Below are 25,263 nucleotides of genomic sequence, written 5' to 3' on the forward strand. Positions count from 1 at the left end.
ACATAATTCTATATTTAGAAGGCTCAAAACACTCCACCATAAAACTTTTAGAACTCATAAATGAATTCAGCAAAGTAGCAGGACATAAAATTAATGCCCATAAATTGATTCCATTTCTATACATCAGTGATGAATCAACTGAAAGAGAAATTAGGAAAACTATCCCATTCACAAGAGCCTCAAAAAAATTAAATACTTGGGAATCAATCTAACAAAAGCTGTGAAAGACCTCTGCAATGAAAACTATAGAACACTAAGGAAACTTAAGAAGACCTTAGAAAATGGAAAGATCTCTCATGGTCTTGGATAGGCAAAATGAATATTGTCAAGATAGCCATACTACCGAAAGCACTATAAGGATTTAATGCAATTCCTATTATGGTTTCAATGACATTCTTCACAGAAATAGAAAAAGCAGTCTTGAAATTCACTTGGAAAAATAAGAGGCCCAGAATAGCCAAAACAATCCTTAGCAAGAAAAGCAAAGCAGGAGGTATCACAATACCAGACCTTAAATTATACTACAGAGCTATAGTAACAAAAACGGCATGGTATTGGCACCAAAACAGACATGAAGACCAATGGTACAGAAGACACAGAAACAAACCCACATAAATATAGTTATCTTATACTAGACAGAGGTGCCATAAACATACACTGGAAAAAGGATAGCTTCTTCAACAAATAGTGCTAGGAAAACTGGGAATTCATACGTAACAAAATGAAATTAGAACCATATCTCTCACACTGTACAAAACTCAACTCAAAGTGGATCAAGGACCTAGGCATTAGATGAGAGGCCCTGAGCCTACTAGAAGAAAAAGCAGGCCCAAATCTCCATCATGTCAGCTTAGTAACTGAATTCCTCAACAAGATTCCTAAAGCACAAGAAGTAAAATCAAGAATCAATAAATGGATGGTATCAAACTAAAAATTCTTCACAGCAATGGAAACAATCAAGAAAATGAATAGAGAGCCTATAGAATGGAGAAAAATCTTTGCCAACTCCACCTCAGATACTGCATTAATCTCCAGGATATACAAGAACTCAAACAAACTTAACACCAAAAAAATCAAAGAATCCAATAAATAAATGGGCAAAAGAACTGAACAGACACTTCACAGAAAAAGAAATACAACTGGTCAACAAATAAATGAAAAAATGTTCAATATCACTAGCAATTAGAGAAATGCAAATTAAAACTACACTGAGATTTTATCTCACTCCATTCAGAATGGCAATTATCAAGACTACAAGTAACAATAAATGTTTAGAAAAGGGTGGGACTGCAAATTGGTGCAAACACTATGGAAACCATTTGCTTACATGTCTCATTTTATAAAATTATAAACTCTTTGAGAAGGTTCTTTCTTTACTGTATTTTTGCTTCTCTCCACACTCATCATGCATACTTAGCACAGCACCTTTAACACAACAGAGGTTCCTCATAAAATAGAATGGAATAGAATCACCATTTGACCCAGTTATTAAAGGACTTAAATTCAGCATGTTATAGTGAAGCAGCCACATCAATATTTATAATATCTCAATTCACAACACCTAAACTATGGAGCCAACATAGGCACCCTTCAACAAATGAATGGATAAAGAAAATGTGGTATATATACACAAAGAATATCACTCAGCCATAAAGAGAAATGAAATTGTGAAACTTGAGACGATCATACTAAGCAAAATAAGTCAATCCCCGAAAACCAAAGGCCGAATGTTCTCTCTGATATGCAGATATTAACTCAAAATAAAGGGTGGGGGTCTGGGAAGAATAAAAGTACTTTGGATTAGACAAAAAGGAATAAATGGAAGGGAGAGGAAATGGGAACAGGAAAGACAGTAGAATGCATTGGACGTAACTTTCCTGTCTTTATATATGAATACACAACCAGTGTAACTACACATCATGTACAACCACAATAGTGGGATCCTAATTGGAACAAGTTATACTTATTCTATGTATGTATAATATGTCAAAATACACTCTACTGTCATGTATATCTAGAAAGAACAAATTAAAAAATAAAAAAATAAGAGCAGCAGTAAATAAGAGAGGCTGTGATAGTAGGGGCATTATAAGGGACAGCACAGGTTCTAATTAATTGCAAATGTTGGTACAAATTAGCCTAAGTATCAGGTAAGAAGTTAATTCAGCAGGCTCCTTGTCAAGGATATGGACAGATCCACTCAATGTATGCCAATTTTATTTCAATCATACTTCTTGCAAGCCTCACCTTGTATTCTCGGCCATTGTGATTTCTGGAAAATGGATAAAATGCTCCCAGCTGCATCCACCGCCTGCAGAGCTCCTCAGGGGCATCCAGTGCAAAGCCACATATGTCTGCACCCACCTGTAAAGACACAGTCAGCATGGAGACCTCACTTCCAGGGACCCTGCTACCAGGACCTCCCAACTGAACTAGGTTAAGACTTCCACTCAGCAGCCTGATGTAGTGTGGTCAGAACTGACTCACACTGGCTAACATAGACACAGTTACCTAAGCTTTCTATGCCTCAGTTTCCCTGTTTTATTAAAGTGGGTACAACAGCTTTTTGATAAATTGTAACTAGTAAACCTCTAAAATTATTATTCTACCACACTATTAAGACTTTTCTAAAGTCTTATTATGATCATGATTGTTATGATCACAAATTCAAAAATCTTCAGGAGCTTCTTGTTTCTCATCCTATTAGCTTGTCAAAGCCTAATTCAAATCTCCCTTTCCAGCATAATCTCCCATTCCAATTCTACACAACAATCCTTATAGTCACATCAAATACTCTCCCTTATACTGTTTTTTCCAGGATTTAGTTCTCAATCTCTCTGAAGCTTCTCCCATCATTAGTCAGTTTTCAAGGTTAAACTCAAGCACCATCTTTTCTGTGAAGTTTCTTTTGACTTTCTCCTCTGACTCCATCACAATCTTATCAGTGTTAATAAATCTTTCTCAGGATCCCTCATCACATGTAACCATTTGGTTGGTCATAACCATTTGCTTACATGTATCATTTTATAAAATTATAAACTCTTTGAGAAGGTTCTTTCTTTACTGTATTTATGCTTCTCTCCACACTCATCATGCATACTTAGCACAGCACCTTTAACATAACAGAAGCTCAATAAATATGTTGAATTTAAATAAAAAATGCCAAAGCCTCTCAAGTGCTGCCAATGTTATATGTTGCTGAGAACTCCAGCATGTTCAGTTTGTGACACTGATCATCCGTAGACTGAAGGATCGGTGTACTTTTCTGAGTGTATGTTATACTTTAATAGAAAAAAAAATGGCCCAGGAGATATCAAGCTTTCTCTCCCTAACTTCATAAATCAGTAGAGGGAAGGAAGTCCTGGTTTTAGAGCCATGTTGATGAATCACATGCACACAAGACATTAAATCCCTGGGCCACAGCAGGCAGGGAAGGGAGGTTTATGGTTTCAAAACTTTCTAGAATGGGGTTTTCTAGAGATTGAGATTCATAAAAGAGCTTGAGACAGGGACTCACCATTGGAATACCAAAAAGGTTGAACTCAAGCATGCCAGGGATGGACCACTGAAGGTCATTCCAGGTGGCTGCATTGTCTCCTAACCAATGTGCTGCAAACTTGCCAGATCCCGCAAAGGTAGAACGGGTTATAATGAGGCTTCTCTTATTAGGGAACACAGTCTTGACAGCTCTAGAAAGAGAGAGAGATTTGAGGTATCACTATGATCTTTATTTGTCCCAGCCCAGGGGATACAGCAACATAACAAGGATATTTAAAGCAAATACCCCATTATTCTCATCTCATTCTCACCTAATAGGGCTAGAGTGGCCTTGGGGAACAGTCTGTACCATTAAGTATGTTCATATTTTGTTATATTTCATTTTGAGGTATTTGAGGACATCATTAACCCCATAATTTACAAGAATTTTAAAACCAAGTTTGAAAAACCTAGAAACTAAAGGGATATAATTTTTCTAGAAAAAAACGGTAAATTTAATTTTATATAGATGTATAATACTAATATTTCATATCATTGAGACTTCAGACATACACAAAAATGGACTTAGAAATAGTCTTTTGGAAGTTAAACTTCTTTTGAGAAGAAGGATTGTAGTAGTAGTTCTGTAATAATAAAAAATATTTAAATTATATATGCCTGTGTGTACTTTTATAACTAAATACAAGTACAAATTTTCCATATTTTTAAATTAGAAATCTATGTGTGTCCATGTAATTTAAAAGTTTTGTGAGACTAATGAATGTGATTTGGGTCTGTTTTCCTTCTGTTACTGTTATAGCAAGTCAAATAAATTTTCAATACTTTTCTTCATACAACATAAAAGTAAACAGAACACAGAAGGATGCTGAACCAAATCTAAAATCCCAAAGCACATTGATATACAAGTTAGCTAGGGCTTTGGAATTGTAGAAAAAAAAGAGCCTAAGTTTTGCTTTTGCAATGTATCAGCTGTTTGATCTTGAGTTCTTGCTTTCTTTTCTTCTAATATTCCATTCACTCAACTGTTCTTTCATTTTATATATTCCACAATTATTTGTCTGATTCTTTCTTCCCCATGTGTTAGGCAGTTTCTTCATTCATTCAATAATGATATTTATTTATTTATCATGTGGCCTTTTAACAAATACTACACATGAGTCACCCAGCATGTAGAAGACTCATAATCTGATCATGTGTGACTTCATCACAATAATGGTCTCACTCTGCTGTGGCGATCGCCATGGAGTAGCCATACAGGTTGTGGACATCGTACTGCTTGCCCCAGTGCTGTACTGCATCCATGCAGAGACTTTTGGAGAAGAGATACCCATCCAGGACTCCTGAATCAAAAGTGTGATCAGTCAGTGAGAACCACAGATGCACATTCCTACTCCTTGACTGTCATACAACCTGTAAAGGCAGCTCCCCAGGGCAGGATTTTATTGTGCTCACCCTTTAAACAATGATACTGCTTTCTCACTATCAGAAAGCTATCCCACTGAGGTAGTTATTTTGATATATAAATAAATTTTGCAGACCCATCCGTATACGTCCACTCACCTAGGCTCTCAAATGATCAGAGGCAGGCACAAGAAACTAGAAATCTGTCAGACTGGAGGTTTAATTGGAATTTTTAAACCAAGTTAAATGGTACAAAAATAGAATTAATGGATCAAACTAATCAATTAATTTCTGATTAGTTTCTGACTCTTATTTACCTTGACCATATATTATAAAAATTATTTCCAATCTTGCTTTCAGTATCTATTCTCTTTTTTAAAATAATTTTTATTTTTAAAAGTAAATTGTACATTACAGGAAAAATAAAAACACAAGCAAAGAACAAAGTCATCCAGTCACAAGAAGCTTAGTTGGACATGTCTCTCTAGGTTGTATGCATATACATGTATCTATTCTCTACTCTCACTGCATCATTTTAGTTCAGATCCAGTTACCTTTGCATCTTGACTATTGCAATATTTTCCTAATGATTTATGTGCTTTTGGTCTATCTACCATCTAATTTATACTGCATATTAGTACCAGATTAATACTTCTAAAACCATTTGACTATCATACTTTCCTCTAACTAAAAGATAAATAGCTTCTATCACCAAAAGAATGAAGTATAAACTCTGGCTTCCCATCCAAACCCCTAGACATTTGATTCTGATCTACTCACCCTAACTTCCTAATTTTGCACCTCATTGAAATCATCAAAAGGTGGTACAATACGGGTAATGTCATTCCTTTCTCAATAAAGATTCAATGTATTCTTGAGTCTATGCTTTCTTCAAACCATAACCAATGCAGTGATGCCAATGCTACACCCTGAGAGATAGTGCTGCTCAAAGCTCAATTAAGCTCAGGAGCAACACATTCACTGATAAAACCTCCCTTGGACCAAGTCTACTTGTCTCTCTCTGGTAAGCCCTAGATTGTGGGGTGCACAACTTGAGATTGACATATGCTAACCACCGATCTCTGGCTTCTATGCCATATTCTGTCTGGCCCTTCCCCTAGAAATGGTTTGGACTATAGCTAGACAGATTAGTTGCCCTTTTTTAATTCATTCCTCTTTAGGAAAGCATAGAGTGTTTTCATTTGCTTCCCCAGTCTTCTTGAACTTAATATCTTATCCCACATTTTCTTTCCCTGTGTACAAACTCCCTTGCCAGGTTGTTCGGACCCTTCCTTATGAATTTAAATTATTAAATAAGCATTTCCATTTTAATCAGGCTGACCACAAAGACTCACTTGGAGTGAAGGGGGGATAATTGAGGTTGTTTGTGGAACATCCTGAAACTGAACCATCAACAAAGTTGGAGACTTCATTCATATCCTTCAAGACAAAGAACAAAAACTATTAAGAGAAGCAATATTTTCCATAACAGTATATTGATGGTGACTTTTTTAAAGAATCAAAGAACTTATTCCAGATATTTCCTTTTTAAAGGGGGTATTTATGTACATGGAATTAAATAGCTGTTTCTATATTCTCTAGCCACTACAGACTTCATAGAGAAGTTTCTTAGTATCCCTTTTAAATGATATATGTTATATTTACTCAAAGTGAACAATTCTCAAATATACTAGGTAAAAATTTTTAATTTACATTATGTCATATGTATATCAACTTACACCCTCTATATATCCAAATATAACCATGTACTTTATGACAATGTTAGGGGTATATGACCTATTTTAACATCAGCTAATTTGTTTCCTTATTAAGGAAAGCTAGATTCAAAAAAATTCCTGAGGTCCCTCCCAATATAACTATGAATAAACAAAAATATAAATACATACACATATATAACAGATACATATATAGAGAGAGGGACATTATGTGCATGTGCCAAAGCTGTAAAAATTAAAGATCTGGAAAGATTATACTAATTTTTTTTATGGTAGTTGTCTTTGGTGGCTATCACTGTATAGGTTTTTTGCTTTCATCTTTTTAGTTGCCTGTACTATTTGAATTTCCTACAGTTCTTTAATAAATACAAAAATTTTCAACTTTAGAGCTCTTTAATTTTTTTTTTTTTTTTTTTTTTTTTTTGGAGCGGGGGGAGCGATAACCAGGGATTGAACCCAGGGGTGCTTAACCACTGAGCCATATTCCCAGCCCTTTTTAAAATATTTTATTTAGAGACATGGTCTTGCTAAGTTGCTCTAGGAAGAACTCTTCAAATTTTGCTGAACATTGGTTGGGTTGTATTGTTGTCATTTGACATTATACTACATATTTCTCCTTACCAAGGCCTCAAGACACTTTGGCTATGATCGCTTTGCCCAACATGTCCAAATGCAAGAGCCTAAAGCAGGCAATTGAACAAATTCATGAATTTTATGATAATTTTAGTGGTATGTGACCAATAGGCTGATTTTAATATCAGCCTATTTATTTGTAAAAGGAGAGCTAGATTCAAAACAATTCCTGCTTAGAATTTTGATTCTAAGCAACATGTTTTGGCAAGATTATTTTAACCATAAAATAAGGGATACTAGGAATTATTGTCATACTTGTTTTCTATTACTCCTCTTTTCCCTATGCCCCATGACTAAAAGATGTAGACATAGATTCAACTACCTGAATATTCATCACCTAAGAATTAAAGTGTTAAAAACTCACAATCCAGATTCCATCAAACTCCACTTCACTGTGGAAAAGCTCAAATTCCTTTGCCCACCAAACAGCACAGTTGGGATTGGTGTAATCAGGAAACACAGTTTTACCAGGCCATACCTGCAAGAGAAAAAAGGGAAACACTGATAACAACAAGTAAATGAGTATAGAATAAAATAAAGAGCTTTACTTAGAAATTCCTTAATATGATCATTGAGATGGAGGTGCCCAGACACAGGCTAGTTCAGTTAGGAAGATGAACAACTCAGAATATTGAGAATAAATGCCAGGGCCCCATTGAATTGCCACTTGAGGAAAATTTTGTTTTTTAAAAATGGTTAAGTCCGTAATGAGTGAATCCATTGGAAAAGGGTATTGTTTAACTTGCTGATCTTCAACTATGGTTCAGCCTTCCCTATAACTTTCTCTGCTCTCAATTCTAAGAAGAGTAAATTGGGAAGTGTTCACTATAAATTTCAACTGACAGTTTATGTACTCTAATATCATTTACTTTTCTCTCGTCCTTCCCTGTCCCGTTTTTCTCAGACACTATACTCTGAAAGGGTCCTCAGAGGTATTAGAAGTGAACTGGTAAATCATGCCTTTGTGGGAAACAAGTGCAAATAAAATTTCGAGAAAAAAGCAGTCAAACTTATCAAATACTACAAAGAAATTGAGTAAGAAAGCATGAAACATTTCCATTGGATTTACCACACAGAAGGTAACTAGTGCCATTTTCCAGAGCAGTGTCAATGACATGATAGAGGAAGAAGGAGACTGTGGTCAGCATTGAGAAGAGCTGAGGTGTGGAAGTGGACACTCAGTGCGTGAGCTACTGTTTAGTGGGGCCAGGCTAGGGAAGGCATGTAAGAACTAGGTTGGCTGGGAGATATTGGGGAACGAAAGGGCAAAGGAAAGTTTTTCCTCAGAATCTACAAGTTATCTTCAAATATACAAAACAACCCCCGCCCCAACACACACATACTGCCATAGCCCTCTTCCAGCCCCAGCTTCCCCATTAAGTTACCTCCCCAATGAGTGGATTCACTCCATCTGAACTATTCACCCATATCTTCATAGCAGAGCCCCTGTCATATGGGCCATAGGGATGGCTCTGGGAAGAGTTGTTGGAGATGGCTGGATCCTAAAGGGAAAAACATAGTGGAGAAACTAACTTTAAACTGAAGGCACTGAAAGGAGACTTGGAGTTGGGGACCAAGAGGAGAGTGAGTTGTAATGATCAGAATGAGTAAATCCCTGATTTCAGAGGGGAAAAAAAGGCTGTATATACCACAATGATAACAAATTTCTGTCCATTATTGTGTAACTCCTTAACAAACTCAGGGAAGCCGTTAAAATCCACTGGGTCATACGTGAAGTCCCTCCTCGCATCCATATAATCAATATCGCCATGTTGAACATCCTGAAAGAATACAAAGTACACAATTCAGTACCTGAGCATTTCCCCGTTCAAATGGGTCATTCAAATTAAATAAATGTGTTATTTAAGATAAATGCCAACTCTGTGCTGGACTCTAAACAGTCTTAATTAGTCCCTGGCATCTAAGTGCTTTTTTTCCCAGAGCAATTTCAAAAATGAATGACCCATTATTTCCCTAAGGCTTGACCCCACTTCTACAATCAACTTAAAGGCATCGTTTATGACACATACTGAGGCTATCAAAGTAAATTTTACCATGACCTCAAAATAAAAAGAGGAAGGAACTGTCTCTTCTTTCACTTCTCTCTCATTTTATCACACTACCAATTATGTATTACTTCTCTTCTACTTTAAGTCTTTGGTGTCATTCTTTTCTAATTCACCTGTGTGAAAATAGTGGATCCAGAATGACATTTACTCTTGCTCTAAGACACAGTTGTTTTCTCCAAGGGAGTAGTATGGGGGAGAAGAAAATTTTTCCAGAAACTTTTTGGGCTTTTCCCTTTGCATCTCTTCTGAAACCTCTTTCCCCATTCAAAGCATACAAATATTTTATTACATATATATACTGTATCTTTCTGCCCATTTAAAATGGGCAGAACTTGAAACATATATTTAACTCAGTTAATAGCTTTCAATTCCATGTCTCCATGCTCCCTTTGACATCTCCCTTCACTATGCACTAGTAAGAGTCCAATACTGCCGTTCCCTAGCATCCTTAGAAGGAAATGACTATATATACATAAGAAGAAGGACATCAAAAGTAGAGAGCCATTATAAGGGTAAAGACTTGAGCTTGAAAGTCAGTTTCTCTGGTTGTCTGATATTAAATGGGGCTTATAATCTTAAATAGCATTCTCTTTTTATAATTAAATTCTTTTATTTATATATGACAGTGGAATGCATTACAATTCTTATTACACATATAGAGCACAATTTTTCATATCTCTGGTTGTATACAAAGTATACTCACACCAATTCATGTCTTCATACTTGTACTTTGGATAATAATGTCCATCACATTCCACCATCATTTCTAATCCCATGCCACCGCCCTTCCATTCCAACCCCTCTTCCCTATCTAGAGTTTGTCTATTCATCCCATGCTCCCTCTTCCTACCCCACTATGAATCAGCCTCTTTATATCAGAGAAAACATTTGACAGTTGGTTTTTTGGGATTAGCTAATTTCACTTAGCATTATCTTCTCTAATTCCATCCATTTTCCTGCAAATGCCATGATTTTACTCTCTTTTATTGCTGAGTAATATTCCATTATGTATATATGCCACATTTTTTTATCCATTCATGTATTGAAGGGCATCTAGGTTGGTTCCACTGTTAGCTATTGTGAATCGTGCTGCTATAAACATTGATGTGGCTGTGTCCCTGTAGTATGCTGTTTTTAAGTCCTTTGGGTATATACCAAGGAAAGGGATAGCTTGGTTAAAAGATTTCCAAGAAATCGCCATACTGTTTTCCATATTGGCTGCACCAATTTGTAGTCCCACCAGCAGTGTATGAGTGTACCTTTTTTCACACATCTTCGCCAACACTTATTTTTGTTTTTCTTCAAAATAGCTGCCATTCTGACTGTAGTGAGATGAAATCTTAGAGTGGTTTTGATTTGCATTTGAGTTCTTTATATATCCTAGATATCATTGCTCTATCTGATGCATGAGGGGTAAACATTTCTTCTCAGCAAAAGAAACAATCTCTGAGGTGAACAGAGAACCTATATCTTGGGAGCAAATATTTACCGCTCACACATGAGATAGAGCACCAATATCCAGGGTATACAAAGAACTTAAATACCATTCTAACAATAAGATGAGATTTTTGAGACAACTAAAGATGGCACTGAGAATTGTACCTGCCAAAAGAATTTAATACATGGTAGCTCTCATTATTTCAGCAATTGTTCTTATGATCCTTTGCTTCAGTTCTTTCTATACACTTCTCTGTTATTCCTCCCTGAATCTTCATCCCCTCATGCAGAAAGTTGCTAAGGGATGAAGAATAAGGAGTAGTGGGGGCTGTGGCCAAAATGGAGAGTGGGTTCATCCACCCAAATGTCTGGAAGCACTCTCATCTTCAGTTTTCACCTATTGGTCATAGGCCTTTATATATATATATATATATATATATATATATATATATATATATATATATTTTTTTTTTTTTTAAGTGGTATCAGGGATCAAACCCAGTGCCTCACGCATGCCAGGCAAGCACCCTACCACTGAGCCACGACCTGGCCCAGTCACAGGCTTTTTGAATCTCAACTCTTTCAAGCATTTTCTTTTATATTTTATATTTATGGACTTTTTTAGACTCAATTTAAAGCTGTCTCTTGAAGCTCTGATTCAAATACAAAATGACCACATTACATAGAAGGGCAAATTCTGCTTACTGCCAACTCAATAGCAGTCAGAATACGAATGCAGAAACAGATGGAGCAGAAACCCATCATATTTAATTATGTAGTGTCAGTTGTGTCTTGATCTGGCTATGTGGTCTCGGTCAAGCTATTCCCACTCCCAGCTTAGCCTCAGTTTCTTATCTATGAAAAAAAGATGCTAATCTAGATAACTCAGGGCTGCATCCAGGATATCTTCCCTTTTGTCTAAATCTTTGGGGTCTGAAATTACTACCCTTCAATTTTTCCTTAAAATATATATGTAAAGCATATTAATCAGCAAGGCATGGGGGATGATGAATCTGCATCATTCATTACCTGACCATAGAGATAAGAATCAAGCTTATACCAGAATCTTAGAGAAACTTCTGAAGACACAATATCATTCTTATGGTCAGTCCCTGCCATGAAACTTTTGAATCAAAACAGTCCAAGCAAGAACATATCTATGGTTAAAAAAAAAATCTATACTGAGAAGTATTAAAATATTATAACCCAAGATAAAGAGAGAATTAATTTAAGAACTAAAATTAAAACACATCATGTAAGCTGTAGTCAGTGCATATGTATGAGAAAATTTTTCTGATAAAACTCCTAACCCATAATGGTAGTCTCTAAGTACTCCTCCCACTCAAAAAAACAAAAACAAAAACAAAACAAAACAAAACAAAAAAACTAGGTCTCCTTGAAAAACTGGTTGTCCAACAAAAAGTCTAGTATTCTAAATATATAATAATCTTTTTATTACAAAAAAGCCCTAAAACTTCAGGGAGAGAAAGTATGAAGAGCTGTTCTTATTCATTCCTCCAGGGAATTTCTTGATTTTTGGAGAATCACTTAAAACCTCACTTACATAAGGGAGTTGTGCTGCCCGGTTTCTGTTCCAGACTTCTTTCATGTTTTCTAGGGTCCCATACTCATACCTGCTGAGGTGGAATCCAAGTGCCCAGTATGAAGGTAGAGCTGGCCGTCCAATAAGCTGAATGAAATATGAAAGATGTAGGTTAGCAATATTCTTACGTAATAAAATTTTGTCAGAGCATTGGTTTGTTCTTTTGTTTCCTGAGACAGGGTCACACTACATTGCTCGGGTTAGCCCTGAACTCTTGGTTTCAAGCAATTCTCCTGCTTGAGCCTCCTAAGTATCTAGGACTACAGGTGAGTGACCACCTGACTCTAGGCATTAGTTCTGAGGCACAAAACATACCCCATTTTCCAATGCACTGATTTCATTTCTGTCAGCATATTAGTCTATTTTTCTACCCCCTTTAGAAATCATTAAGGGAAAAGCCATGTTTTGGGCATCTTTATGTTTTCTCCTTTTTATAACCTAAAAATTCTATAATCCAAATTAGCATATAAACTTTAAAGTCTCAAATTTATTCTTTAATGGAATCTGCTTTTTGTTATTACAAATTCATGATAGTAGATTTCTATGGTCACACTTGCATATTAAATTTACTTTTCTTGAATACTTGCAATGTAGGCTTCCTGTCACAGTCACAGCATCATAAGTTTACCTCTAGATATTCTTGAACAACTTGCTCTGGTGTGTTTCCCAGGAACACATAGAAGTCAAGAATGCCCCCAATGGTACGGTAAGTGATTGCTGGGGCAGGCTGGAGGGTGACCTCTAAAATGATTAGAAAAGAAGAAATAAAAATTAGAATTTGTTCAAAATTTAGACATGAGTATCACTAAGGATCTCAATTTTACTATAGTGATCTTAATGCCTCACATTTTGCAAACAAAGGGCCATACTCTTTTTCTGAAAGTCCACCTCCACATGGCATGGGAGTCAAAGCTTTTGTTCCCTGACAGACTTTAATAAGAGGTGACTTAGTGTCTTACCTCCTTGTGCTAAGACCAGGCTCTGATGAAAAAGTAACCAGGTCTCGGTCAAGCTATTCCCCTCTAGCTTAGGCTCAGTTTCTTATCTATGAAAAAAAGGATGCTAATCTAGATAACTCGGGGCTGCATCCAGGATATCTTCCCTTTTGTCTAAATCTTTGGGGTCTGAAATTACTACCCTTCTTCAATTTTTCCTTAAAATATATATATATATATATATATATATATATATATATATATATAAAGCATATTAATCAGCAAGGCATGGGGGATGATGAATCTACATCATTCATTACCTGACCATAGAGAATAAGCCATTGGAGCATAATAATTATTTGGGACTGAAGGTATTTGCTACTGAGATTCCTGATCTGCCTAAAAGCATCACCTCCAAAAGAACTCAATTGTCATAAATTCCCTTCCTAGGAGCAGCTCTAATTTTCTTTGAAACAATAAGCACCAATAGACATTGTCATAAAACAATTACATCTCCCATTGATTTCCCCCAAGGGCCTATTTGTCTTTCAAACAGTCACTCACTTCTGAATAAATATCTTTTTTCCCTTCCCTTACAAGTTGGTAGATAAGCACCAAGATCTAAACATCCTTTTCAGTTACTCATCACTAAGCACTCCTATATGCAAGCACTTGTAAATAAACTGCCTCTTCCTTGGTGATCTGTCTCAGCAGAATTAAATCTGGGAATTAAAATCTAAGAATTAAATCTAAGAGGGTAGAAGGAAAATTTCCCCTTTCTGAATTTCACAACCACATGTTATCCTAACCCATATTCCATCTTTATGGTAAGAATATAACCCAGATAGACATACTGAGGTACTAACTTCAGTGAATCTCATATCAAACAAGATTCAAGCTGAAAAAAGTCAGATTACATCATAAATTCAAAATCCTTTTAAGCACCTATCACCATTCTTAGAAATCTGCTTTTTTGCCTTGGTTTCTATGTAGGGACAAAAGACCTCAAGCTCTACTGACATACTCTGGTTGCAGGAATAACACAGGCAGAATACCTAGGATCTTGTGGCTTCGCTAAGTCTGACTTGGTTTGTTTTCTGATTCCTTCAACTACCTAAAACTGCAGAGTCCTTGTGTTCTTTCAATCTATTCTTAGGCTATCAGGTTTTCTAGAATCATTTTACATCACTTAGAGTGCTTCTCAAACAAACTGTGGTGAAGGATAAGATATTTTTTGAAAATTTAATTTTCACTTCACTGCAAACTGATACTTCTGTAAAAGAACATGAAAATGAATTATTATGCAAAAAGCTCATTCATGCACTTGGATGCTACAGCAGTACTTCCTATTATTTTCTTTACTGATCTTACTGTAGGATCTGAAACAGCTTGTGAGCAATCTACAGACCACACTTTGAGTAGCATTAATATAATCCAATGGTCTTCAATTAAGAAGAGGGTAGATATCAATATCCTATGTCCATCTTCAACCCTGGGAGATATTGATACCTCTCCTCTTACCCTTCAGTGATTCTACTGGAGCTGCCACTGGAGTCTACTAAATGTAAATTTAAAGAGGAAGAAGAACCAATTTTTAGAAATTGTCTCAAAGTAAAATTATAAGGAAGTAACCCTTAGCTATCTCAACTCTATAACAGAACCCTTAGCTATCTTAACTCTATAACAGAAAATAATACACTGGAGGCAACCAGATTCAGGGAAGTGAGAAGCTAGGAGAATAATCCCTTATACATGGCTACTATGTGGTCAATAGGTCAATGAGATAAAGACAGAACAACTAGAGAACATAAGGCCCTAAGCAATAGCTCAATCACTCTTAAAGGGACCCATTCCTTTTACCATAGTGCTGTAAGAAAAGGACTTAAAAACTGTTCTTCTGTATGTTTGCTTTTTCATGACTATCCCTTTAGTCCTTTACCCATGGCATTGCTGTTCATCAGAAACACCCCAAAGGATAATCCACTAGCATCTTCAAGGCACAGGAAAAATGTCTGAGCACCATACAAGTTATTTCCATCCTGCAGAAAGAGAATTAAAATCCAAAATTTACTACCAAGTAGTCTAAACATCACATTGCTGGATTAGCTTAGAAAAATCAGTCCTAATCATGTGAGGACACTCATGGCTAATGAAGATGCAAATAAATTCTAAAATATAGGATCTCTATTTGGTTGATGTTTATCAGGTGAACTAGTTTTCTTATGCAATGAGCCAACTATGAGCACTCATTTAATAAGTATGTGCTGGTTGTGATTACCTGTTAGGTGAAAGAATTCTGAAGCTATCATTCCAAACAACTCTCCTTTCAAAGAAGCTTACCTTGACCTGACTTAACCTCATCTGCAAAAGTCCTACAAGTCTTTATATGAATCAGCAACTAGATGGAGCTCTAATCTAGACTAGTTTTCTAGATTCCAGAAGAGGAGGTATCAAGCCAGACTCCCTAGGGAAACCCTAGGATGGAAGTAGACATTTCTATACTTTTTAATTTTGCCAGATGGTTGCCATGTGTAGTCAGTTATAAGAATCATTGCTCTAGAACAGTGTTTCTTAAAGTTTGGTGGACATATGACTTACACAGTCACCTTAATTACGAAGGGATTCTAATTCACTAGATGGCGGGAGGGACTGAGAGCCCATATCTCTCACGTGGTGCTGCCTGTGCTTCACTCTTTGAGTGGCAAAGATCTAAGGCTCCATAATAAGTGATCATCACCAGCTGTCCTGACGCCACTCTTTTCTGCTTTTGTGATGGGTATTTGGTAGCCATGAGCATGGATTTTAGGTGAAACATAGTACAGACTAGATTCTTTATCTATTAAGTGCAAATTGTTTTACTTTGGCTATTGAACTGGCTTCTCTGAATCTCATTTTTGTCTGTTAAATAAGCAAATTATTGTTATTTTTCTGAATTATTTTGATATATATATAAATAATATATAAAATAACTCCTTAATAAATTATTGCTGGGATCTCCTTTCATCCAGGCTTCTTAGTTCATACCCTAACAAAGTTCTGTTTACTCAGCCAAGTCCTGAACCATAGAGTATTTCTAAGATGAGAAAACAATGCTGCTTCAAGTTTTAACAATCAAAAAAAAACAAACAAATGAAAATAAAATTTAAAAATAGTAGCAACAATTAATGATTTGACCCCTATGTCAATTATTCTTTTCACAAAAAAGTAATTGATACATTGCTTTGGCTGGGACTTTATCCTACTTTTCTGACAAGGGTGGTAAGTCAGTGATTTTTTAAAGGTCAGCCTAAAATTAGGCACATCATAATCAACTATTATTCAGACTACAGCTTTTAATGACATTTTGTCCCCAACTGGTTAATTCAAAGGGAAAAATATAATGTAAAGTAGTTGGCAGTTACTGAGCACTTCCTCTGGGACAGACATTCTTCTAGATACTTTATATGTTTTGATTCATTTAATCCTCATGACAACCCTATGAGATAAATACATTACCTTCATTATATAGATGAGGAACTGAAGACACAGAGAAATAAATAACTTGCCCAGAACCACATAATAGTAAGTACCAGAGCCAGAATTCAAGCCCAGAATCTTACACTGTACTTCTAGAAGTGACCTTCAAGTATGAGGCTACAATACTCAATGAAAAGAGCCCATCCTGAAAGCTTACCTTATTGGGGGTTGTGTCCCTCGTAAATATGGGCCAGGTCTTCCAATTCATGTCATGCCGGTATTGTTGGTGCACATGTTCTCCCAGACCATACACATTAGCACTAGGCAGGCGGATGGAGAGCTGCAGGAACTGATCCGCAAACAGGAGGGGCCCGATGCTTGAGTCAAACCTAGACACAGGTGGAAAACACGGGAATGTGTTGGGCAAGTGCAGTGGAGAGAACATAACTGCTAAAAAAGTGGTTTTTATATCTCTATTTAATCAGTCCCATTTGCCCCGAGTGATGTTTTACCATGGATGCTAAGACATCTAGATTCCTTTAGGGCAGTTACAATGTGGCACACTTCTCATATTTGCCCCCCAGATACCCGATCTCATGACCAGAACACTATATTTTATGATCACAGATTAGTAAATATTTACCGGTGGGCAGATGGTTAGATAGATCAGGAAAGGAAGGGAAAAATGCAGAGGGGAAAAACGTGCTGGTGCAAACAGAAGGGAGAAAATATATATATACATTTGGAGGCAGAGTCCATTCACAATTGTGGGCTCACAACCTTCAAGAATATTATTGAAGTGCACCTTCCCCCAGCCCACACACCTCCCTTCATCATCTTCCCTAGATAGGTGTTCAAAACTTACAGAACACGATTGTTGCTTCTTCTGGTCACTTTGATGCTAAATGGCTGTTTAGAGACCTCAACTTCATAGTTCAAGGAAGCAGCAGCATTTTTATTAAAGGGTTGTACATGTTCATGGGGCACTTCATACCTGTCCTTGGTTTGGTCAGTCAACTATACAGAGAGATGAATAGAAAGAAAGCCAAAAATCAAAACCTTTCTGATTTTCCAAAATATAATTATCCCTACCAACACCAATGCTTCCCAGGAACTGGCATTTTGCCTAAGAATGTATTCATTACATTACCAACTTCAAATGATTAACTATTGAGCATGAGTTAGGCTTGTATAGTGCAAGTCTGCAGAGATGGCTCATCGCTAGAAAATTCAAAGCTGTGATAATTCTGATTCTTTTTTCTTATTTTGTTTTGGTTTGATTTTGGCTACTACATTTCACATGGTATCTAGGGCAAATAAATGAAAGTCAAAAGTGCACCAATGAACTCTGTAATACTTATTTAGGAAATTATCACATAGAAGGAAGACTATAGATGACTTCAATATACAAGTACTAAATAATAATGACAACAGAGAAAAGTACCTACATTAGCAAAATTTTCTACCTAGTCAAAACTATAGTCATAAGGTGGGGAAAAAAGAGCCTCTTAAAGATTTTTTTTAAAGTAAACAAACTATAACCTTAAAGTGGAAACGGTTGGATGTCTGGTATTCGGCTGTGAGAAGAACGTTGTCAACATCATTTCCAAATGGGGATGAAGAAGGCAGAGTTTTCAACTGGGCTGTGAATCCTAACATGTAGGAGAGAAAAGGTTTTCATAGCTGACATTATACATTTGCAAATAACAGCCAAATAAAAATTAAGCTTAAGGTAAGGGACTGATTAAAATGTTTTATTTGCCAAAGAAGAAAAAAGGCAAAGGTATTCATACATACATACTATCTTAGGTCAGATCCCAAAGTTAAGAACTATTATTAACTTGTACAAAAACCTATGCCTCTCTTCTACAAAATATGATTGAAACCCCCCAAAGGTTTAATTCTTATTCTAACAGACTCATTCTGTATTGATCAGATACTCTTTCTTTACTTTTCAGCATATATTCATTATTCCTTCTCAGTTATTTTCATATTCCATTATAGGTGATCATGTACATTAAAGTCATCTCCCTAATTGAACAGAAAATCAGGTGACAGCTGAGGCCTTATAGAAAAGCCCATCAGACCAAGAGCATCTGGAAGAGGAATAGGCCTTATTCTTCATGCTAGGAGCGTGCCCAGAGTAGTCACCACTGTTACCCCCACAATGTTCATGGTGATGCTCTTCATTTTAGGGTTTGGAGGAATAAGAGGGCATGATCAGCCCATGAGCACTGACATTGACTAGGTAACTTTTGTAACATATTTATAAAATTGTAAATCATTTCATTTTGTAAAAAATAACACTAGAGTTGAAATTAATCTCAAAGCTGAGTTAAAATTGCCCACTTTAAAAGTGATAAACTTGAGAACCAAAAAGATTATGACAATTACACAAGTTCATAAAGGTACATCAAGGTGAAGTTAGAATAGAACACGGTTTCTTGACTCACAAGACAGAGGGTGATAGCTGTTTGGTGTCAAAATAAGTCTAATTCTTGAAAAGAGCAGTGCCACCTTCTGTCACATGTGGTGGTGTGGCAGCACAGCATTCCCCTGTGTGCTGCCACAGGGCTCCTCTGGGAAATACAAAGCCAGCCTTCAGAAGGTCTGGAGCTGCTGCCTCTTACCTGCATTTGTGTTTACAGGATCCCCCTGCACTTGGTAGCCATGATTCTTAGAATAGTAGCACCAAGGAATACCTATGGTTCCCTGAGCTTCCCAACAGCAGCCACGCAGGTCACATGTAGCCTGAAACAAGAGATGAGTCAAAATAACTCCATTTAGTTGTAGAACTAAACACTATATTTCAGAAACACTATATTTCAGAAAATGTAAATCACCTAATTTGGGGTTAGGACATCAATAAATTCATTTTACAAATAAGGAAACTAATCATTAGAGAAATTATGTATGTTATATCCCCAGTAGCTTCTATTCACAAGGAATTTTTCCTTGTGAAAGAGTATAGGAAGCACAATGCATTCCATGTCTTTCATCACATTAAAATTGATAAATATTTTTAAAATTCTAAAGTATAATATTGTTTTGTCACCAGTAATCTAAAATTACAAACAACACTTCATTTATATTAGCTTTGACCTTTAAAATCAAAAATACTCTGCAATGAATTTTACTCAGAAAACTTCAATCAAACAAAATTTGCATTGACTTCTAAATGTATATGTTGCATATTTGTGTGCATTCCACACATGTGACATATCTATGGTCTCTTGGCTCCTACCAAGGCAGAAAGTAATCTTTCCTTACACTCAAATAGATCCTAATTCTTCCTTTAAAAAAGTGCCTGCCTTATGCCACAATTAATGACTAAGTCAAGTGGAGAGTAAAATGAATATAATCTCTTTCTCACACCAACTAATTTTGGGAAAGAAGCAAATGTAATTACAAGAAAAAAGCACATTATAGAAATCTCTAGTCTTCTATGTGGGATGATCTAGGGACTTGGAGCTAATAGAAAATAACGGGATTCACTTCATAGAAGAGATCACAGAAAGATTGTGACTTCTGTCTTGTTTTCTCCCTTTCACTTTCTTTGTTGGAATACTTAACTCTGGAAGGAGTCATCATATAATAAAAAAGGCCCACATGGCAAAGAACTGAGGTTCTCAGTTCAACAACCCCCAAGAAGCTAGCTCTTGACAACAATCACATGAGCAACCTTGTCAAAGATCATCATAATTCCAGAAGAGTCCTTGATTGCAGTCTTCTAAGAGACTCAGAGACAGAGGCACCTGGCTAAACCAAACCTAGATTTTCAATTACAGAAACTACAAGAAAATCAGGCTTATTATGTTAAGTCATTAAGTTTGGGTATAATTTATTACACAATAGTAGCTAACTCGTACATCCTACCATATCATTTACAGATCAAGATCCCAAGGCCCAGAGGGTAAAGGTTCACAGATATGAAATAACCTACCAGAAAGTACTTGGCTATTGAGAAGACAAGACCAAAACTAAATTTCTCCCTGTCCTTTTCCTTTTTTTTTTTTCTGAATTCTGGGTTGAATACCACTACGCACACCTTTAAGAGGATATAGCAATATTTTAAAAATGATAAGGGAAAAAACAGTTATGTTGAGCTATTTGAGCAATTATGTTTAATCAAACACTAACTTTTACATTAATAGCAATTTCAGGTTGTGTATCCCTTATCTGAAATGCTTGGGACCAGAAATGGTTTGAATTTCAGATTTTCAAATTTTGGAATATTTGTATACACATAATGACATATTTTCAGGATGGAATCCAAGTCTAAACACAAAATTCATTCATTTTTCATGTATACCTTACAAAATACATAGCCTGAAGATAGTTTTATACAATTTTGAAAATAATTTTGTGCATGAAACAAGGTTCCATAATGTAGAATTTTTCACTTGTGGTATCACGTTGGAGCTCAAAAAAATTTTGATTTTGGAGCATTTGGGGTTTTTAGATTTCTGCATTAGGGATGTTCAATTTGTATTAAGGGTCAAAAAAAATGGTCTGTTTGTGACTTATCTTACTGTAAGATCAGTTTTCACTATGAACTAATCAGCAGTTATGATTTTGTTCCTTCCTTTCAAAGCACATTTAGATGCAAAGTCATTATACAGAAAAAGAGAAGGACACTGAGAGTAGTGTTAAGCAGAATGGCTTTTTGCACACTCCCCAGAGCTTAATACTTTTTCATTGAACTGAAAAGGGCAAAAAGCAAAGTGGTCAAAGCAGTAAGGAGAGTAAACAGCCTCTCTTGGCCAACTCAAAAACACCAGCTCCTGCCATTAAACACAGCAATTAGGGGAAGCAGGAGAAGCACAGCAATATCCATATGACTTGTAAATCCTAAGAAAACGGTTTTAGAGGGAAGCTGTGAGAATGATGACATGAATAAGATGAATGCAAATTAGACTCAAGATATAAAATGCCCCTTTAGTTGGGTATGAGAATTAAAATTTAACAGGTACTGCCAAAACAATATAGAATGTGTAACTACCAATACAGTACTGAGGAGGAAATGAGGATGGGGGCAGAAATCCTCTGTTCAGACAATAAGGAAAGAATACACCTGCTTTTGAAGACTCCAGGGCAGGAAGTAGGACATAAAAAAAAAAAAAAAGACCAAATGGAAAGCACAAAACCTAAGAGGGAAAGCCATGTCAATTATCACATGGTTTAAATACTTTTAAAACAAAGATAATCAGATTACATTTAAATAACTAAATTTAGATAAAAGTTTTTTATAGGTGCTATATCCAAAACTTAGGTTTGAAAAAGCACTGGAAGTAAAAGGGGATCACACATATAAAAAGCATGCTAAGTAACAAATTGGCATTAATAGCAGATAGATATTGAGTTAATATTCATTGTTAGGGAGACAGAGTCATGGCATGATTTCAATCCACCAGGATCATCTCACACCTCAAATTTGATATGTACTAACAATAAAAAATTCAAAAAATATATAGAAAAATATTTCAAACTCATAAGGTAAAACTGGGGGAGATAGCACATAATAGAATATCTTTATGGTACTGCCCTCAGTAACTGATAGACAAAGAAGACCAAAAATGTAGATATTTCACTTTTTATATAATAGTCAGCCCCCTATATCCATGGGTTCCATACCCAAGGATTTAACAAACATCAGATTAAAAGTGTTTTTTAATTGTGCCTGAAATGTGTAGGCTTTTTTTTTCTTATAATTACTCCCTAAACAACACAGTATAACAACTCTTTATATAACATTTACACTGCATTAAGGTATTGTAAATAGTCTAGAAATGATTTATAATATATAGGAGGATGTGCATATTATATCCATTTTAAATAAGGGACTTCAGCTCTTGTACATTTTTATCCACTGGGGGTTCTGCATGATGGTATACAGGCTCTTGCATCAACACAAAGATCAGATGGAAAGAAACCAGATCCTGAAGTCACTGTTAAAAATCCAATCAACCCTCCTTGACATTTAAAAGAGAGAAGAAATAAAAGGAGCAAGTATTTTACACCCAAAGTCCCCAGAACCACAAAAGAAATGAAAAGTAGACAGAAAAGAAAATCCATGTTCATAAATGCAAAGCCTAAATGAAAAAAAGCATATGCAACATTAATAGAAATCAGCAAGATTAAATAATGACAAAGTTTCTACCAGAAATAAAGAACTTTAATATTAGAAAAACCAACTTGTGTAATTCATCATCATAAATCATCAAATGAAGTATGTCATATAGTCCTTTAAATTCATCAGCTATTCATGATAAAATTCTTAGCAAACTAGGATTAAAAAGTCACTTCATTCATTTGATAATAGGAATCTACAAAAAAACCTATAATAATTATCATAATAAATGGTGACATGTTAAAAGCATTCCTTTCCAAATCAGGGGGGGAAAAAAAGCCTACATGGCCCATATGTTTTAGTGCTTGCAGTTTAAAAATACATCAGAGGTCCTAACAACACAAGGGACAAGAAGAAAAGAGTATATAAGACTGAACAGGATGACATCAAGTCATCATTATTTGAGATTTAACATTGTCCAGGAAGAGATCCAAGAAAATTTGAAGGACAAATTTAGAATAAATAATTCAATTATTGTTATATTGCATCCTTTATTTTCTTTTTAAATTTGAAACTTCTTCCTTTTCACCTGTAGGCATTTAATCCCACTAGAATACATAGATAGCAAATCACAAAACCACAAAGCCTGAGGAGCTTCATTTTCTCAAAATAAAACACTTCATCAAAACGTCATCAAAGTAGATGTTTGCAACATATGTAATATAAACAAGACTTAGAAAAAATATGAATGAACAAATAAAAAAACTTGTACACATCAAAAAGATAAACATTTCAATACATAATTAAGAACAAAGAAAAAATTCACAGAAATAACTGAAAGATGTTCACCCATTCAGGAAAATTATCACTAAGGTCACAAAGGGATACTATTTAATAACCTTAAAGTGTCGAAGTTTAAAAAGACTGTCAATTCCAATGTTCTTAGGAATGCAGAGACTGTAGTAAGACGGTAAATTATAGTCACTTTAGAGATTAATTTGAAAATATCTAGTACACTTGAAGCAATATACCCCAAATCAGACACATGTAAGTAAAAATGTTTACAGAACTAGTCATAATATCATCGTTACAACCATAGCATATTAGAGAAAAACTAATTTCTTTTATCCAAAGAAAGGATGATTTTGATACACTGTTTCACAGTGAACACAAATGAACTAAAGAGATACATATCAATTTGGATAAATCTTACAATGCTAAGTGAAAAAGATTGCAAAGCATGCATTTTTGTTTAGAAATTGAGTATACCTACTGCTTATAAGTATATCTTTTAAATAGTGATGGTACAAAGGAATCATGATGGATTTCAACTTTGGAATGTGGTCACCTCTGCAGAGGGAGCTGGGAAGGGAGCTGGATACAGAGGGGAATACAGGGGAGTTCATCTTTGCTGGTTCTATTTTATCTCTTAACCTGGATTGTAGTTCTACATTCTTGGATATCTTAAGTTATTTATTACTTCAAAGGAGTTCAATGCTAATAGAGCACTGAGAAAAACAATTATCTATTTTCTTGACCTCCTTCCTTTTCTGTGAGTCCCAACTTATTTTCCAACCTTCCATATACTGGATTACCAAAAAAACTATAAAAATCATGCTAATAAAATGAAAAGACAGACTAAAAACACCATATTTTCACCAAAATATCTTCGAACATAATAGCATAGAGAAATGATGTACTTTCCCTTTGTGGCAGAAACATCTTACTCTGGAACTCTGATCTTGTTAATTCAAACTCAGAAACTTTACAACTATAAAAACTTAATTTGGCTTTTAGGAATTGCAGTTCAGGAAGCACAGATTCAGATAGCTATGAATCTGTGTTTGAGGAAGACAGGAAAGGTGGGAGCTTATGTGAGCAAGCAGTATCATTTTATTAAAAAACTGTAAAAATCTCTTGGTGTGGGGGTGTTTCTGTTGGAGTTGAGAACAGGGGTTAAGTGATTGACAGAACACTAAGAAAAGAATATATATGAAATTAAAAAATAAAATAAAAAAAGAATATATATGAGTAAAAGTGTCCATAAAACTGGAGCCTGATAATCTCTTGATATGCATATTGAGTTGCTGGGCACAATGTAATTATCTGATCCTTGTGCCTACAGTCAAAGGCTGAAAGTGACTGAAATTTATCACAGCTAGAATCCTGTGGAAGTCCAGCTTCCTTAAGGCTCCACTCCACTTTGAAAAGCTCTTTCAATATTGTGTTTTCTTTATTTTCACACCCTCTGCTACTCCACCCCACTCTGATCTGTATTTTCAGTAGTTTACCAATCTTTACAGTTATTAAGGCCTATTCTGAGCCAAATAAGCATTCCTCTGTAGCTATATAAAATAGCTGCGAGGGGCTGGGGATGTGGCTCAAGCGTAGTGCGCTCGCCTGGCATGCGTGTGGCCTGGGTTCG

At 35.6% G+C, this 25,263-nt stretch overlaps 1 protein-coding gene across 1 annotated transcript in view; it reads right to left on the bottom strand.

Moving 5' to 3' along the window:
- The window catches only part of Mgam (maltase-glucoamylase), a 208,646-nt gene that overhangs the window by 177,883 nt on the left and 5,500 nt on the right, over positions 1 to 25,263 (bottom strand). The window contains exons 3-16 of the mRNA XM_071611523.1: positions 19,399 to 19,519; positions 18,311 to 18,420; positions 17,634 to 17,785; positions 16,986 to 17,157; positions 15,252 to 15,351; positions 13,006 to 13,118; positions 12,339 to 12,464; positions 8,918 to 9,049; positions 8,654 to 8,770; positions 7,633 to 7,746; positions 6,255 to 6,339; positions 4,721 to 4,838; positions 3,518 to 3,689; positions 2,248 to 2,364 (exon numbers count right to left, since the gene is read on the bottom strand). Of these exons, the coding sequence (XP_071467624.1) occupies positions 2,248 to 2,364; positions 3,518 to 3,689; positions 4,721 to 4,838; positions 6,255 to 6,339; positions 7,633 to 7,746; positions 8,654 to 8,770; positions 8,918 to 9,049; positions 12,339 to 12,464; positions 13,006 to 13,118; positions 15,252 to 15,351; positions 16,986 to 17,157; positions 17,634 to 17,785; positions 18,311 to 18,420; positions 19,399 to 19,519 (1,749 nt within the window). The remainder of the gene's footprint in view (positions 1 to 2,247; positions 2,365 to 3,517; positions 3,690 to 4,720; positions 4,839 to 6,254; positions 6,340 to 7,632; positions 7,747 to 8,653; positions 8,771 to 8,917; positions 9,050 to 12,338; positions 12,465 to 13,005; positions 13,119 to 15,251; positions 15,352 to 16,985; positions 17,158 to 17,633; positions 17,786 to 18,310; positions 18,421 to 19,398; positions 19,520 to 25,263) is intronic.

Source organism: Marmota flaviventris, chromosome 1 (assembly GCF_047511675.1).
Source record: "Marmota flaviventris isolate mMarFla1 chromosome 1, mMarFla1.hap1, whole genome shotgun sequence".
Classification (NCBI taxonomy): Eukaryota; Metazoa; Chordata; class Mammalia; order Rodentia; family Sciuridae; genus Marmota; species Marmota flaviventris.